This window comes from Chiloscyllium punctatum, chromosome 25 (assembly GCF_047496795.1).
Source record: "Chiloscyllium punctatum isolate Juve2018m chromosome 25, sChiPun1.3, whole genome shotgun sequence".
Classification (NCBI taxonomy): Eukaryota; Metazoa; Chordata; class Chondrichthyes; order Orectolobiformes; family Hemiscylliidae; genus Chiloscyllium; species Chiloscyllium punctatum.
Window position 1 is genome coordinate 21,780,617 of NC_092763.1, and position 17,277 is coordinate 21,797,893.

Below are 17,277 nucleotides of genomic sequence, written 5' to 3' on the forward strand. Positions count from 1 at the left end.
TTAAAATATCTGTTGAAAATGTTATTATTTTATTTCATATTTTATTGTTTTCCTTAACACTAAACTTTTCTTTCTTAAGCTTTTAGTCATTCTTTGCTGTTTACTATTTTCTAAACAATATTCTAATCAGCTACCTTTTGTACAATTATATGCTTTAAATTGACATTATCTTTAACCGCTTAGTTAACCACAGATGGTGAGTCACAAACAAAAACAGAAATTGCTGGAAAAGCTCAGCAGATCTGGCAGCGTCTGTGAAAAGAAATCAGAGTTAACATTTTGGGTGAGGTGACCTTTGCTCAGAGGAGATGATGGGTCCTTCCCTGACACACACACACTCGAACATACATGCTGGGGGTGGAGGGTGGCAGTTATTTCATCCAAGATTCTTTTCTGTCAAAAAAAAAACTGACCCCAGATTAAAACATAGACAGATTCAAAGTGGGACCTCATACATAAAGTGCATTGTCTAAACTGAGATATCACCTCTTCTACATTGATAAAACTTGTAATTATCGAGGGACAAAGACTTGCAAGGAGTCTGGATTTTACATTTTAATCAGCTGTCTATCTCCTAATTCATTAAAGGATTCAAGAAGGGCAGCTAGTTTTAAAGTTGTTAATTTTTTGCTTGTAACTACTATGTCTCATTCCTCTCTCTCATACCATGCCTGAGGAAGGGGTGGAGCTCTAAAAGCTTGCAATTTCAAATAAACCTATTGGACTATAAAGTTGGTGTCAGTTTATTTTTCATCATATTTATCATTGGAACAAACCTATTCTACATATTTTGAACTATGCATGTATGTGTCTGCTATTACATCTCTACTGATCTATCCCTTGAATTAAGTTGCCAGTTCACTGAAGCTAACTCTGCTTTTCTACTCTCATAATTGCCCTTATTTCAATTTAAAATGTTAATCTTAGACCTACTATTCTCTCCCTCAAACTTAATTCAAGATTCAATCAAATGATGATTCTGCTACCTGGAGGAACATTTATGCTGATGTTAATGACTAATTCCATCTCATTGCATAACACCTTCTGCAGCATAGTTTGCTCTCTGGCTAGCTGCAGATTGTGATGTTTGAAGAAAGTACCCTGAAACCATTCAACGAACATTTCATTTAGGCTAACCTAGGCCATCAGGCTTTTCCAGTCTCCATGTGGAGTAAAATCCCCTGAAATAGCCAAAGTGCATAGTTGGTCTGAAGAATGTAACTCTTGTGGATGTCTCTGTGGAAATGTGCTTGAGGGGAGTCAATATTTTTTGTTACATTTACATTTCAAGCAGTTATGGGAATAGACATTCATCTTTTCTACTGATTCAAACTTATCAGAAAGTTTTATGAAAGTCAAAACATTCTAAGGGTTTAAGGCACTGCCTCTAAAATACTCCACTTTGTGGCAGACAACCAGAATTTGAGAAAAAAAGATTTCCCATCATGGCCATCTCCCACCTGTATAGTGCCTTTGTTATGGACCAGGCCAGATCCCCTCAAAATATTTCAAGAAGGTTGCCCAGACCCTAATGTTTCTTGTTGTTTTAAGCAGGTGTGAAGTGGATACTCCAGGAGTGATGCAGCTGGTCAAAACCCCTTGGTTTTAAACAAAACAGAATTTATTTACAAATTACCAAATAACACACAGGCAAAAAGAGAACAGGATACAGAATAACGTAACCTATCCGAAAACCTTATGGACTATCCCAACTTAATGATACTGTTCCAAATACTTGCAACATTCCATAATGTTGGGATGCTGCAAGTTCCCTTGGTGAAAAGGTAAAATTAAACACAGGCTCTTACACAAGAGATGTCAGAGATTGGAGCGAGAGAGTGAGAGAGAGTCAGAGAGAGATCGAGAGAGCGAGAGAATAAGAGAGAGAGAATCAGCATGGAGCCGTTTCCTTGGGTCCAGTATCTTCTTTGGGTTCCCAACTAAGACTTGAACAGCAGCTATAAACAAAACAGCTTGCTAAAATCAAAACAAACCAGAGGAAAGCTGAGCTCGGAGAACTGGCCACTCCCCTTTCATTGTACAAGTTTTTTTTTAAACTTGAAAGCCTTTTCCTCAGGCAGTATCGGTTAGCTATAATCAAATTGGCCCTAAAACCTATACAAACCAGACACATTGCAACCAATGTGTTTACGATCCTTCTCGAAAAAAAAAACAAGACTGGAATAACAAGACTTTTCAAATGAGAGCATCGTCATACCTTTCTAACTTTCTAATGAACTTTCATTGAAGATACTTTGGGCGCTCGGAATACTTCAGAAATCATCTTACATCACCTTTAAAATTTATGAAGGTGTAACTCTACCTGGCACAAGGTGGAGCCCTCAGCTTGAACTACTTTCCATACTGCTACAATGGGAATCCACATAATACTGAAGACTATCATACACCATCCCAGTGCTGTTGCCCAGCCAGGATATTCGACAAGTCCGTATGTTGGTGGGGTGAATGTTGCTAAGGACCAGATGAAGATTACCTAACAAAATGAACGCATAGAACAAGATCAGAAAGAGAACGAGAGATTGTCTGAAGCTTGATTACTTTCCATTCAAGTCTCTAAAGAATGTAACGTCTCCTTACCGCCATCAAACACGGGGTAATAAAAAACCAGCAGGCTCTCCACCACAGCCAGAAGAGCCAAGTCCTTTCCCCAATCATCATCTCAATGTCCTTGATGAATCTGTTAATCCCTGTATACAACAAGGAAGCAGAGAGACACCATCACTCAATCTGTCCTGCCTTCAGCTTGTTTCGTGTTGAAGTTCATCTTATACTGGGTGGAGGTAAGGAACAGTTAAACCAGAGAAGATATCACTCAGGACTTCAGGTAGGATGAGAAAATTATATCCTAATGTCTCAATGTGTTTTGGTCTAAAGTTCTGATGGATAGAAACAGGAAAGGAGAGGTCACCCTGTTGGGTGTTTTCTATAGGCCTCCAAATAGTTCCAGAGATGTAAAGGAAAGTTAGCAAAGATCATTCTGGATTGGAGTAAGAGTAACAGGGTAGTTGTTATGGGATATTTTAACTTCCTAAACATTGACTGGAAATACTATAGTTCAAGTGCTTTAGATGGGTCTTTTTTTTCCAATGTGCAGGATAATTTCCTGACACAGTATGTAGACAAGCCAGCAAGGGGCAATTGCACATTGGATTTGGTACTGGGTAATGAACCTGGCCAGGTGTTAGATTTAGAGGTAGATGAGCACTTTGGTGATAGTGACCATAATTCAGTTATGTTTACTTTAACGATGGAAAGGGATAGGCATATATCGCAGGGCAAGTGTTATTGCTGGAGGAAAGGCAATTACAATGCGATTAGACAATATTAAGGATGCATCAGATGGAGAATGGAATTGCAGGGGATGGGCACAATTGAAATGTGGAGCTTATTCAAGGAACAGCTACTGGCTATCCTTGATAAGTATGTACCTGTCAGGCAGGGAGGAAGTGGTTGAGTGACAGAGCCATGGTTTACTAAAGAAGTTGAATCTCTTGTCAAGAGGAAGAAGTCTTATGTTAGGATGAGATGTGAAGGCTCAGTTAGTGCGCTTGAGAGTTACAAGTTAGCCAGGAAAGACCTAAAGAGAGAGCTAAGAAGAGCCAGGAGGGGCATGAGAAGTTGTTGGCAGGTAGGACCAAGGAAAACCCTAAAGTTTTCGATAGGTATATCAGGAATAAAAGAATGACTAGGGAAAGGTTAGGGCCAATCAAGGATAGTATGATAAGGTGTGTGTAGAGTCAGAGGAGATAGGGGAAGTGCGAAATGAATAATTTTTATCAGTACTCATACTGGAAAAAAACAACGTCATTGAGGAGAACACTGAGATACAAGCTACCAGACTAGACGGGATGAAGTTCACAAGGAGGTGATGTGAGCAATTCTGGAAAATGTGAAAATAAATAAGTCGCCTGGGCTGGATGGGATTTATCCTAGGCTTCTCTGGGAAGCCAAGCATGAGATTGCAGAGTCTTTGGCTTTGATCTTTGTGTCATCTTTGTCTACAGGAATAGTGCCAGAAGACTAGAGGATAGCAAATGTTGTCCCCTTATTCAAGAAGGGGAGTAGAGGCAACCCTGGTAATTATAGACCAGTGAGTCTTACTTTGGTTGTGGGTAAAGTGTTGGAAAAGGTTATAAGAGAGAGGATTTATAATCATCTAGGAATGAATAAGTTGATGAGGGATAGTCAACTCGGTTTTGTAAAGAGTGGGCTGTGCCTCACAAACCCGTATTGAGTTCTTTGAGAAGGTGGCCAAACATGTGGATGAGAATAAAGTGATTGATGTGATGTGTATGGATTTCAGTAAGGCATTCGATAAGGTTACCCACCGTAGGCTATTGCACATACCACAGAGGCATGGGATTGAGGGTGATATAGCAGTTTGGATCAGAAATTGGCTAGCTAACAGAAGACAGAGGGTGGTGGTTGATGGGAAATGTTCATCCTGGAGTTTGGTTACTCGTGGTGCACTGCTAGGATCCATTTTGGGGCCACTGTTGTTTGTCATTTTTATAAATGACCTCAATGAAAGCGTAGAAACATGAGTTAGTAAATTTGCAGATGACACTCAGGTCGGTGCAGTTATGGATAGCACTGAAGGATGTTACAGACACAAATAAGCTACAGAGCTGGGTTGACAGGTGGCAAATCGAGTTTAATGCGGAAAAGTGTTAGGTGATTCACTTTGGAAGGAGCAATGGGAATAAAGAGTATTGGGCGAATGGGAAGATTTTGGTAGTGTAGATGAGCAGAGAGATCTAGGTGTCCATGCACATAGATTGCCAAAAGTTGCCACCCAGGTTGATAGGGTTGTTAAGAAGGCATATGGTGTATGCTTTCGTTGGTAGAGGGATTGTGTTTTGGAGCCACGAGATCATGCTACAAAACTCTGGTGCGGCCGCACTTGGAGTATTGCAAACAGTTCTGGTCACTGCATTATAGGAAAGATGTGGAAGCTTTGAAAAGGGTTCAGAAGAGATTTACTAGGATGTTGCCTGGTATGGAGGGAAGGTCTTATGAGGAAAGGCTGAGGGACTTGAGACTGTTTTTGTTAGAGAGAAGAAGGTTGAGAGGTGACTTAATTGAGACATAAAATATAATCAGAGGGTTAGATAGGGTCGACAGTGAGTGCCTTTTATCTTGGATGGTGATGGCTAACATGAGGGTACATTGCTTTAACTTGAGGGGTGATAGATATAGGACAAATGTCAGAGGTAGTTTCTTTACTCAGAGAGTAGTAGGGACATGGAACACACTGCCTACAACAGGAGACTCACCAACTTTAAGGGCATTTAAGTGATTATTGGATAAACATGAAAATGGAATAGTGTAGGATAGATGAGTTTCAAATTAGTGCCACAGGTCGGCATAACATCGAGGGCCAAAGGGCCTGTACTGCGCTGTAATGTTTTATGATAAAGCAGCACCTTAGTCATTTTACAATTTTACTCGTATTATAAAGATGCAGATTGGATTATTTTTCTCAGTTATGAACTATATGTTGACAATGGCATGTGTGCAGCTACATTGAAAAAGAAATCACTTATTCATAAATCTTTGACTGTTCCCTCAGCAGCTGCAGACACTCGACACTTCTCATCTGATGAGGAGGAGGGTGCTTGTTCTTATGCAGCCACTCGCACCAGGGTAGATCGACCAAGCTCAGTGGGTAAAGACAGGTCAGCACTGCAAGCAAATCATAGCTGCAAGCTCCATTGTTGGAGGCTGAAATCATTCAGGTCTCTGACATTCTGGGAAGGGCTGGAACCAAACTAGGTACTGAGCACCTGATTGAAAAAGACCCTTTGAAGTCAAATGTCAACTGAAAGCTTCTGCATGTACAGCACCAGATATGTGGAAATGTAGCAGGGATTCTAAGGTGGAGTGTTGGCACAGAGAGTGAAAGAGTCCATGCACTCTATGAGAGCTACAATTGGTCACCCTGCAGAAGGGATAGCTGTTTCCATTGAGAGACTGTCAAGGAGAGCCAAGCTCAGCAGTTTACTGATGGGACATGCATCATGCACTCTGACCTGCCTTGTACCTGAGCAGCAGTGCCCAGAACCAGAGTGACGGGCGGGAGGCTTGGGGGGAGGAGGGGTCGGATGTGAGCAGCCATTCAGATATGTCTCAGGGCACTCAATGAGGTCATCCTCCTCATTGCCGCTCTGCCATTGACACACAAAAACTCAGTGTTGCAGCGACAGATGGCACTCCTGCTACTGTCCAGGGGAACCTGTGATGTCAAGGTTCTCACAGTCTTAGGTGGTCAGAGAAATCCTGCCAAAGTCATTCCAGGCAAAGGACATAAGGGTGAGCAGCCTGTATGTAGTACAGCTGGTAATGAACTGGGGCACCATCGCGAAGAATCAAGAAAACTCATTCATCACACAGGGGTTCACAAAGATGGTTGCTTCAGTTTGTAGATATTTAGGTTAGAGTCTGGATTAAATGATGGTTTTGCAAATACTTGCTTTTCTGGCTTCACTTGCGCTCCATCTTTGTGCTGTCCTGGTGTGGACTGATTTAACCAACTGCTGTGTGGTGTTTGGGAAGTGTCATAAAGAGCTGAGTGAGGCAAAGATGCTGCTGTATAATAAATTCCATATTCCATGTTAAATCAACTAATTTTAAGAGATATCTGGATATTCCTCTGCCATCCAAAGTGGTACAGTTCCTTCTGCAGCTGAAATATCATCCCTTTTCATCTTCAGATTCATTGCCAGACATGTGGCTGAGCCAAATAAATCATCTCCTTCCAAATGCCTCCCCTCTCTGGAGAGAAACATGAGAACATTGCTAACAAAATGAGCTGACATAAACCTCAGTCCGATGCTGAAAGTAAGGGAAGCCTTTGGTCATCTAGACATTGTGTCAGTCACCACTTTAATACCATGGTGTACCAAGGAAGATGCTACAAATGAAGTTGGTTGATGCCTAGAATGCAGAAGTATCCCAGGCTACTCTTAACTCAGAGTGACAGGTCATCAGGGTCCAACTACCTTGAGAATCGGCAGAAAGGGGAACTCAACTGGCAAACAGCTGTACAATCTGGGGTGAAGATGTTTGAACAAAGTTTCGAGCAGAAGTTAACAAGAAAATGCCAGTCAGACCATTTTCTCTGTTAAAAACCAAGCATGACTCAACAAGACGTGGAGGCTGGGGTACAATTGCAACATTTAAGAGGCATTTGGATGGGTATATGAATAGGGAGGGTTTGGAAGGATATGGGCCGGGTGTGGCAGGTGGGACTAGATTGGGTTGGGATATCTGGTCGGCATGGACAGGTTGGACCGAAGGGTCTGTTTCCGTGCTGTACATCTCTATGACTCTAAGACCAAATATACCACGAGTGAAAGATGCAAAAGGCATTGATAAAGGATCATCATGTCCTGCAGTATGATTACTCTGTTTCTCGATACAAATGCTGTCTGACCTGCTGAATATGTCCAGAATTTACTGTTTTGCAATGGGTGGAGGCACTGCCTCTCTCATGTTGGCTTCTGGAACTACAAGGAGAGATATTTGATAATTTGATAATGAAGGAGAACTTTTGTATTCTCAAACTTAATATCAAACAGCAAGTGGAAAACTTTCCTTGTGTAAACCTGCTCTATTTAATTACTTCATTTTATTTTAATACTTTTCTTGATACATTTACCATAGATCCAGCTTAGACCCATCTGTTCCAGTAGGGCTGATACAATGAGAACCCATCCAATGCAGTAATGGTCAAATAAAGTTATCCAGTAAATCCCAGCCTAATGAGAAATGAACAATTAGGAAAGGTACCACATGAAGAAAATATTCTAACTTTCTAGATTATATGACAAATTGCCAAAACAAGAGACATCACCCTGAGCAGAAATATTCAGTACAATTGCTATCATGTATGTTCCACCTGTGAGGTTGCCAAAGAATGACCATTGACAATTATGTCTACATACTCAGCAACCTTCCATCACATAATCTTCCTCCCTGTCTTAACACCCAACGCTCCCAGTCAGTAAACAGCACAGGTCAGTGATCTCAGCACTTATGCCCTGTTTGACTAAATCCTGCGATGCATGGAGATTGGGGTTATCATTTTGATAGATGTGGTACGGGATGGGCCTATACCCATTGGAGTTTTGAAGACAAGAAGTTGATCTTAATGAGACAAATAAGAGAGGTTTTGGTGAGGTGGTTGCTTTCCCATTCTTAGATAAACCAGAAGTAGGAGGCACAATTTAAGATTAAGAGGTCTCTTTAAGAAGGAAATGTGAGAATTTTTTTTCAGGTGACCATATGTCTGTGGAACCATTAAAATGGAGAGCAGCAACACTATACAATGCTTTTCACTGTATTTTGAAACAACATACACATGACAATAAGTCAAACCAAATCAAATCTACCTGCATGTCTAAGTTACCTTCTGCATTTAAAACACATTAAGATCCTGGATTTCCTGGTTTCAATGGGCTATGGTCCTTAGTTTGGTGGTTCATCTAAAGAATAGCCATATCTGACAATGCCAGACTCCCCTGAGTCACTATTGTGGCACATCAGCCTATCTATTTTTTGATGGGGATTCACAAATATCTTTTGACCTAAAGGCAAGAGCTTTATAAACTGAGCCAAACTGAAAGTGAGATGGAAATTTACTAAATGACACAAAGGGAATTATTAGACAATATCCTGCTGATTTAAAATGTACACAATGCAAGTCTGATTTGCATGGTGTTAATAAAGTAAAAACAATGACTGCAGATGCTGAAAACCAAATACTGGATTAGTGGTGCTAGAAGAGCACAGCAGTTCAGGCATCGTTGCATGGTGTTAATAAAGCCAAGTCCCAGCTATAATCAGGCTCTGTGTTGAGCAACAGAGAGACATTTCCAAACTATCACTGCATTACATTAAATAAACAGGGAAAAATATATGACAAACATACCAGGTTCTTTTTATTACTCAATGCAGTGAAATTTTGACCTCATAGATTTCTAAGTAATTACACAGGCAGAAATATCACAAATCATTGAATGACAACATACCTGTGTTACAAATAAAAGGCTGAGGAAATAAAATATCATACAAACAGCAGTTGTCAGAGAAAGGCGCCTTGATCGTAGAAACTTGGGGAACTGGTCCTGCATGACTGTTATAATTGTTTCTGATGATAGGAAGGAAGTGAATTGAAATCAGAACTTTATTGATAGTTTACACAGAAACACACTCTTTGCTGCAAAATTTACCATCAGGAATCCTCCCTCAGCTGATGAATTACTACCCCTTCATGTTGAATGCTACTTAGAAGTACTGAGGATGCAAGGGTTTAGAATGTATTCAGGTGGAGGACTTCAGTGTTCATCAGTGAGAGTAACACCATTACTAACTGAACTAGGCAAATCTCGAGGGGTGTATCTGTTACACTGGGCCTGCAGCAGATGGAGAGAGAACCCACAAGAGGAAAACATAGACCTTATCCTTGCCAATCAACCTGTCACAGATGCATCTGTCTCAGATAGTCATTGGAAAAAGTGACAACAACAGTCATTGTTGTCTCAAAAGTCTACAACAAAGACACCTTCATCAAATAGTATCAGGCTAAGATCAGATCTAGTGAATAAAAACTAGATAAATTACTAAAAAAAAATGTAGGCATTGTAAATCTTTAGCACTAATAGAATTTGATGTATTTATTCTCATGTGTACTGGAGTACAGTGAAAAGCTTTGCTTACGAGCAGTAAAGGCAGATCATAGTAAGCAAGGATGTACAGATCAACAAGACTAAGGCAGAAGCATACAGGTTACATTGCACAGGGCGTGCACTAGGCGAGAGCAACGTTAGCAAGGTCAGTGTTATTTGAGGCTAGAGAGTCCATTCATCAATCAAATAATGGCCTGATAAAAGCGGTTCTTGAACCTGCTGGTGTGTGTGTGTATTCAGGCTTCTGTATCTTCTGCCTGATGGAAGAGGTTGTAGGAGATCATTATCGATGTTTTCCTTGATGATGTTGGCAGTTTTTCTGCAGCAGTGAGCCATGTAAACGGAGTCCGTGAATGGAAGGTTGGCTTCCATGATGGTCTGGGCTGTGCACACCATCTTCTGTAGTTTCTTACGGTCCTGGGCAGAGCAGTTGCCATACCTGGACACTGTTTACACAAGGAAAGTTTCAATGATGCATTTTTAGATGTTGGTGAGGATCCTTATGGAAATGCCAAATTTCCTGAGCCGCCTGAGGAAGAAGAGGTGTTATTATGCCTTCTTGACCGTCTAGGACACATTTTTGATTATTGTCACCCCGAGGAAGTTGATGCTTTCCATCCTCCCATTCTCAGTCCCTTTGATGTAGACGGAGGCGGTGGGGGGGGGGGGGGGGGGGGGGAGATATTCTCCTCCTTTCTTCCTGAAGTCAATGATCAGTTCTTTAGTTTTTCTAATGTTGAGAGAAAGGTTGTTCTCAATGAACCAAGTCACTAAGCCCTCTATCTCTCCTCTGTATCTTGATTTGTCGTTGTTAGATATCCGTCCAACTGTGGTATTGTTATCAGCAAACTTGGAGGTGGAAGTGTATTCAACTACAATAGGTAGGTAAAGAATAGAATCCATATGCTATAGAAAAGGTCATTCAGCCCAGCAAGTCCACACTGACTCTCTAAAAAGCATCCCATGCAGATCCACCTCCTACCCTAGCAATTTTACACCTGTACTCCCCATGGGTAACCCACCTAGCTTGCACATTCTGGATACTACAGGACAATTTGGCATGGCCAATCCACATAACTTGCACACCTTTGGACTGTGGGAGGAAACAGGAGCACTCAGAGGAAATCCACGCAGACATGGGGTGAATGTGCAAACTACACATAGACAGTCGCCAGAGGCTGGAATCAAAACCCAGTCCCTGGCATTGTGAGGCTGCAGGCTAACCACCGTGCCAGCATGCTACCCTATGATTTCATGACTCAATGTTTCACTCACTCTACCAGCATTATCAAGGCAGAGGACCAATCCTAGTAAAATAGGGAGTTCAAGAAAGCATGCCAGCAGCAGCACCAGTCCTGAAAGAGGTGTCAAACCTGGTAAGGCTACAGCAAATGATTAAGTACATGTTAATGAGCGGAAGAAACATTCCATAGATAGGGTTAAGTGATCCTACAGCCAAGGGATCAAGTCAAAGCTCTGCAGTTCTGACACATTCAGTCATGAATGCAGTCAGCAAGTAAACAACTAGATGGAGGAAGTGGCTGCACAAACACCCCATCCTCAGAGATGGTGGAAGGTCAGACCAACAGGTCAGATCAAGAGGCTGAAATATTTTTTATTCACCTGATGGTCTTTTCTAGATTTCATATCAAACAAGATTAGGAGAGACATAGGTGGAAGAAAGTTGCATTCACTCACTGCAAAAAGGTTTCAGAGAGAGAGGCAATATTCCCAGCAGCAATCCCAGAGTGACTGGAAGACTGAGGTTGCCTCCTATCATGGGTAGCTACAGCTTTTGCACCATGGGAGGGGAATGAACAGGGGAATCTGAAGATGTGGATAAGCAAATATCATCAAATGTGCTTCCTCACCATTGTTACAATCTCTAAAGAGATTGTGAACATTTAGGGAGAAATTTGAACAGCCCAAAGTAGTTCAGTGAAGGAAAAGCAATCCCTCAAAATTCCATTTATATTATTTATTGTTACATGTATCTTGTTACAAATATAGTGAAAAGTGTTGTATAGTGTTTCTACACTCCAGCATCATCTAAAACACACAAAAATAAACCAAGATAAAGAATATAAAAGCAGAAAAATTAGGAAATAGAGGAAGTGTCCAACTTTACAGTCCTTCTTGTTAAGTCCTCCATCATGGGCCTGGTGGTCAGACACGAGTCACCTTCTCTGCTCCAGTACCACTGGAATGAAAGTTGTCACTCTTCAGTACCATCTTATTTCCACCAGTGCTCTCACCACTATGAGTCCTCCCTGGACCTTGCCAAGACAAGTGTCATCAAATCCGCCTGTTATCGCACCAGCCCAAAATTGACTCCATCACTGCCATGAGTCCCCTTCAGGCCCACAACACCGAAGTAGCCACTGTTGATGCTGCTGGATCTCATACTGGGCCTGAACTCCCCTCCCACCATCACTGCCATGAATCTGTGCTAGTCACAGATGCCACTGGGAAACCAAACTCTCCTCTGCTGCAGGTGCCATGAGTCGGTGCTAGGACCACCTCAATGATGCAGAAGCCACTGGGAACCCAGTTTGAATTCAAGAAAGCTTTGCCATATGTAAGAGGAAAATGAAACAGAATAAACAAAACAAAAACTACGGACTTAACAATTTAGGTTTAAGAACAAAGAGTTTCCTCAAACATTGCAAGAGAATCTTACAAGTTCATTTGCTGCTTCTGGGATTAAATCGAGGCATATCATGATTTTTTAGCAATTCACTTTGATTTCTCAATATTCCAGGTATCATGTGAACTATGAGATATCATGAGGATCCTTCCATTAGCATTTGGCTAAGTGACTTCAGCTTTTTTTCTAAAACCTCCCGATTGTAGATTTCTCAACTCAACTTGGGATTCCATTGCACTGCTGCCTAGTGAATCAGGAACATGCCTGGTTCCTAATAGTCTCTATGCTCTATGTGCTGTGTATGGACAGATATACACTGTGTTCTCCTAATCTGCTTCCAAAGTTCTTGTATAGCTCTGGTCCCACAACTGCTTTTCAGCTCCTGAAAGACTCTATCTTTCTCTGCTTTCTTAAATTGCTGAAGAAGCTGGCTAGTGAATGTTTTCTGTGAGCAAACACACAAATAAATTGAAATAAACACACCTTCTTAACCCTAGAGCCCATTTCCATAGCAATGTGACATACTTTGGAATATGCCAGGCTGAAATGTAAACCGAATACTTTTTAACTTTGAAAGCAATCCTTTTATCCAGTGACCCATATAAATAATTTATCTTTCTAATGGATAAAATTGTACTCTTCAGAATTACTGTATCCATCCACAAACTCCTTTATTTACAAGTTGCTTTTGGCTTGAATTGATCTGAGAACAGAATGAACAACGATGGATGTTTTGGATAGACCAAGAATTTAATATTTCAGATTTTCCCTCAAACAAGTTTGACTTTGTAAGGTGAACATTTGAAACACTCATTGATTTTTAATCATCTTGGTGATTTTTAACCAGCTTCTCCATCAGACGGTTAACTACATTTTAAAAAAATCCGTTCCTCCGAACACAACTTTCAATATTTCTAAAATCTACACATTAATAAACTAGGTATTTACAATGCCTTATATATTTTTAACTTTTTTTTCATGGGATGAGAGAATAAAATCACATGAAACAACTATATGAGAGAATTAGAAAAAAATGCCTTTAAGTTTGATTAATTTGGATTATAAAGACACTTACCAAAGTTTGCGAACTGACTGTCCAATCCTAGAGTAAGCAGCATGAAGAAAAATAAAATGGACCATAAAGGTGCCCATGGTAACTGGGCAAGGGCCTCTGGGTAGACAACAAAAGCCAAACCAATACCTAAACAATAGGTACAATTAGTACAGTAAAATTAATGGAGTTTTGTGGTAAACTGATATATAATACTATATATATATAATTAAATAATTAAATTGTAATCCCAATTGTCAAAATCAACTTTATTTTTCTGAGTATCTGCTTTGTGAATATTTTGTTAATTCTTCAAGCTGAGCAATGTCAGACTAGACAATTAGGTTGTTTCCATTTCCTGCAGTTAGAATTCAATTATGCATGACTCTTGGAGCAGATTGCTTTTCTAATGGGTAGAAAATAGGCAGGGATCCATTTACACTAAGTTTTGGTTTTTATAGTGAAGTCTCTAGAACAGGCACGCAAGGATGGAGCCTGAAATAACTTCATAGAGGCTAGTGCCCATCACCAAGTCACTCTTTATTTACTTGTGCACAGTACACTGGCTGTGGCCAGCCAGCTCGGAGTCCGTCCTCAACTGAGGAGGTTCTAATCTCCTGCTGACATTGGTCAGCCAAGCCTTTACTGACTGGGCCAGGTTAACAACCCCAATCAAGAACCTCATAGTCAGTGAGATCCACCTGATTCCAGTCAGTATAGAACCTAAACCCATAGATTACAATGTGGTCAATGTTAGCGAGTATTTATCCTTCAATCAACATCACAAAATCTGGTCATTATCATTGTGCCATTTGTGGAAGCTTGTTGTGAGAAAATTGACAACCACATTTCTTACATAATGAAAGCAACTTTATATATAATGAATCACTTGAAGTGAAGTGTGTTGAGATATTCAGTGATTACGAAAGACAAAAAAAACTTACCGAGTCTTTTGCTCTTTCTGCTGTGACACAAGTATCTCCCACAAATGTTGTGGTAGCAGATTGGCAACATCACCGAAAATTCAACGTCCTACACTATATTGTGTACTTATAACGTGAATCAATTGTACTGTGATAGTGTATGTCGTGAAGATTCAAAGTCCTTGCAATTAAAGGAGAAAGCTGAACAACAGATCTATTTGTGCCCACTTCAAACCTTCCAGTTTATGAATCATCCACCAACATCAACCTGACATAATACAACCACTACTTCATGTGTAGAATTTCAGAATGCGAAGTCATTTTTCACCAGGATTACTGCTCTGGATCCCAATGATTGATAATTGCACCTGCAGCCCAGATGAATTATAATTTCAGATCTATCAAACAGATCTCATTTACCTGATTGTGCAACTTCTGAAACGGGCTTGTCCTGTACATGAGCCATGTGTCCAAGGACAGAAAAAATGACAAATCCAGCATACACACTCGTAGCACAATTAGCAACACAGACAATGAAGGTATCTGCGTAACAGTTGTTGTGGAATTTGTTATAAGATGAAAGTGCTGTTAAGCCTCCCATTGATACAGCGATAGAAAAGAAAATTTGTGTTGCAGCATCTTTCCAAACCTAGTAAATAGGAGATAGAATAAATGAGCAGTTGGAGATTTTACTTGAACTCATTCAACGATTACATTGACAAACAAGAACTTTGTTAGCAGCACAGGTCACAATGAGGGGAGAGACAGAAGCTTCTTTTATCAATAAAAATCATCTCCATTGAATATTAGAGCCATCAGTTTGTTTCCTGGCCAAACATTTAATGGTAAATCCTGCCTTCGAACATTATTACTTTCCCCGTCATGTGAAAAGTGAAGACCCAGTTTCATTACTGTGGTGTAGTGGACTCTTACTGGTTTTTTTTCCACAGCAACACTTTTTAATAATTGTGGTTGCTTATTGACATGCTACTAAGTCACTGTGTGACTGATAACCATAACGCCATTATTAATTTTCGATGCAAAGATTGATTAATTATGCAATAGTTGTTTGAATAAATTTGTTACAAGTTGTTAAAACAAAATGTGTGACAAAAAAATCTCAGGGTTGCTTTTCACCCCACTCTGTTTCACTCCATTCTATGAACTCTCATCTCATCCAAATCAATCTTGCCTGTTCCCTCTTTCACTACTTCATGATATCTTCTCCATCTAGAATCACAGAATCATAGAGATGTACAGCACGGAAACAGACCCTTTGGTCAAACCCATCCATGCTGACCAACTGTCCCAACCCAAGTCCCACTTGTCAGCACCCAGCCCATATCCCTCCAAATCCTTCCTATTCATATACCCATCCAAATGCCTTTTAAATGTCGCAATTGTACCAGCCTCTGCCACTTCCTCTGGCAGCTCATTCCATGCACATACCACCCTCTGTGTGAAAAAGTTGCCCCTTAGATCCCTTTTATATTTTTCGTCTCTCATGACTCTATGCCCTCTAGTTCTGGACTCCCCCACCCCAGGGAAAAGAGCTTGTCCATCTATCCTATCTATGCCTCTCATAATTTTGTAAACCTCTATAAAGTCACCTCTCCAACGCTCCAGGAAAAACAGCCCCAGCTTACTCAGCCTCTCGCTATAGCTCAAATCCTCCAACCCTGGCAACATCCTTTTAAATCTTTTCTTAACCTTTTCAAGTTTCACAACATCTTTCTGATACGAAGGAGACCAAAATTGCACGCAATATTCCAACAGTGGCCTAACTAATGTCCTGTACAGCTACAACATGACCTCCCAACTCCTGAACTCAATACTCTGACCGATAAAGGAAAGCATACCAAACGCCTTCTTCACTATCCTAGCTACCTGTGACTCCACTTTCAAAGAGCTATGAACCTGCACTCCATGGTCTCTTTGTTCAGCAACACTCCCTAGGACCTTACCATTCAGTGTATAAATCCTGCTAAGATTTGCTTTCCAAAAATACAGCACTTTGCATTTATCTGAATTAAACTCCATCTGCCACTTCTCAGCCCATTGGTCTGTCTGCTCAAGATCCTGTTGGAATCTGAGATAACCTTCTTCACTGTCCACTACACCTCCAATTTTGGTGTCATCTGCAAACTTACTAACTATACCTCTTATGCTCACATCCAAATCATTTATGTAAATGGGACGAAAAGGAGTGGATCCAGCACCGATCCTTGTGGCACTCCACTGGTCACAGGTCTCCAGTCTGAAAAACAACCCTCCACCACCACACTCTGTCTTCTACCTTTGAGCCAGTTCTGTATCCAATGGCTAATTCTCCCTGTAATCCATGAGATCTAACCTTGCTATCCAGACTCCCATGAGAAACCTTGTCAAACGCCTTACTGAAGTCCATAACGATCACATATACTGCTCTGCCCTCATCAGTCCTTTGTTGCTTCTTCAAAAAATGCGATCAAGTTTGTGAGACATGATTTTCCACACACAAAGCCATGTTGAGTGTCCCTAATCAGTCCTTGCCTTTCCAAATACATGTACATCCTTTCCCTCAGGATTCCCCCAACAACTTGCCCACCACAGACGCCAGACTCACTGGTCTATAGTTCCATGGCTTATCTTACCACCCTTCTTAAACAGTGCCACCACATTTGCCAAGCTCCAATCTTCCGACACCAAATAACTTCCCTGGATGTATTTCCGGAAATATGCTCCCTAGGAACAGCTGTAATGCTATCCCTTATCAACAACGCCACTCTCCCTCCTCTCTTGCAAGCTTTTCTATCCTTCCTGTAGCATTTGCATTCTGGAACATTAAGCTGCCAGTCCTGCCCATCCCTGGCCATGTTTCTGTCATTGCTATGATATTGTAGTCTCACGTTCCTAACCATGCCCTGAGTTCATCTGCCTTCCTTGTTAGGTCCCTTGCATAGAAAG

The 17,277-nt window shown here is 40.9% G+C and overlaps 1 protein-coding gene across 6 annotated transcripts in view; it reads right to left on the bottom strand.

Moving 5' to 3' along the window:
* The window catches only part of LOC140495746 (sodium- and chloride-dependent neutral and basic amino acid transporter B(0+)-like), a 68,897-nt gene that overhangs the window by 3,291 nt on the left and 48,329 nt on the right, over window positions 1-17,277 (bottom strand). For 5 of the 6 annotated variants that reach the window (XM_072594802.1, XM_072594801.1, XM_072594805.1 and 2 more), the window contains 6 exons: window positions 14,752-14,980; window positions 13,433-13,558; window positions 9,054-9,172; window positions 7,682-7,781; window positions 2,599-2,708; window positions 2,324-2,494 (listed from right to left, as the gene is read on the bottom strand). In XM_072594802.1, coding sequence (XP_072450903.1) covers window positions 2,324-2,494; window positions 2,599-2,708; window positions 7,682-7,781; window positions 9,054-9,172; window positions 13,433-13,558; window positions 14,752-14,980 — 855 coding nt within the window. Of the gene's footprint in view, window positions 1-2,323; window positions 2,495-2,598; window positions 2,709-7,681; window positions 7,782-9,053; window positions 9,173-9,670; window positions 10,157-13,432; window positions 13,559-14,751; window positions 14,981-17,277 lie in introns of those variants that run through there. The other variant, XM_072594806.1, reaches the window with a different exon arrangement.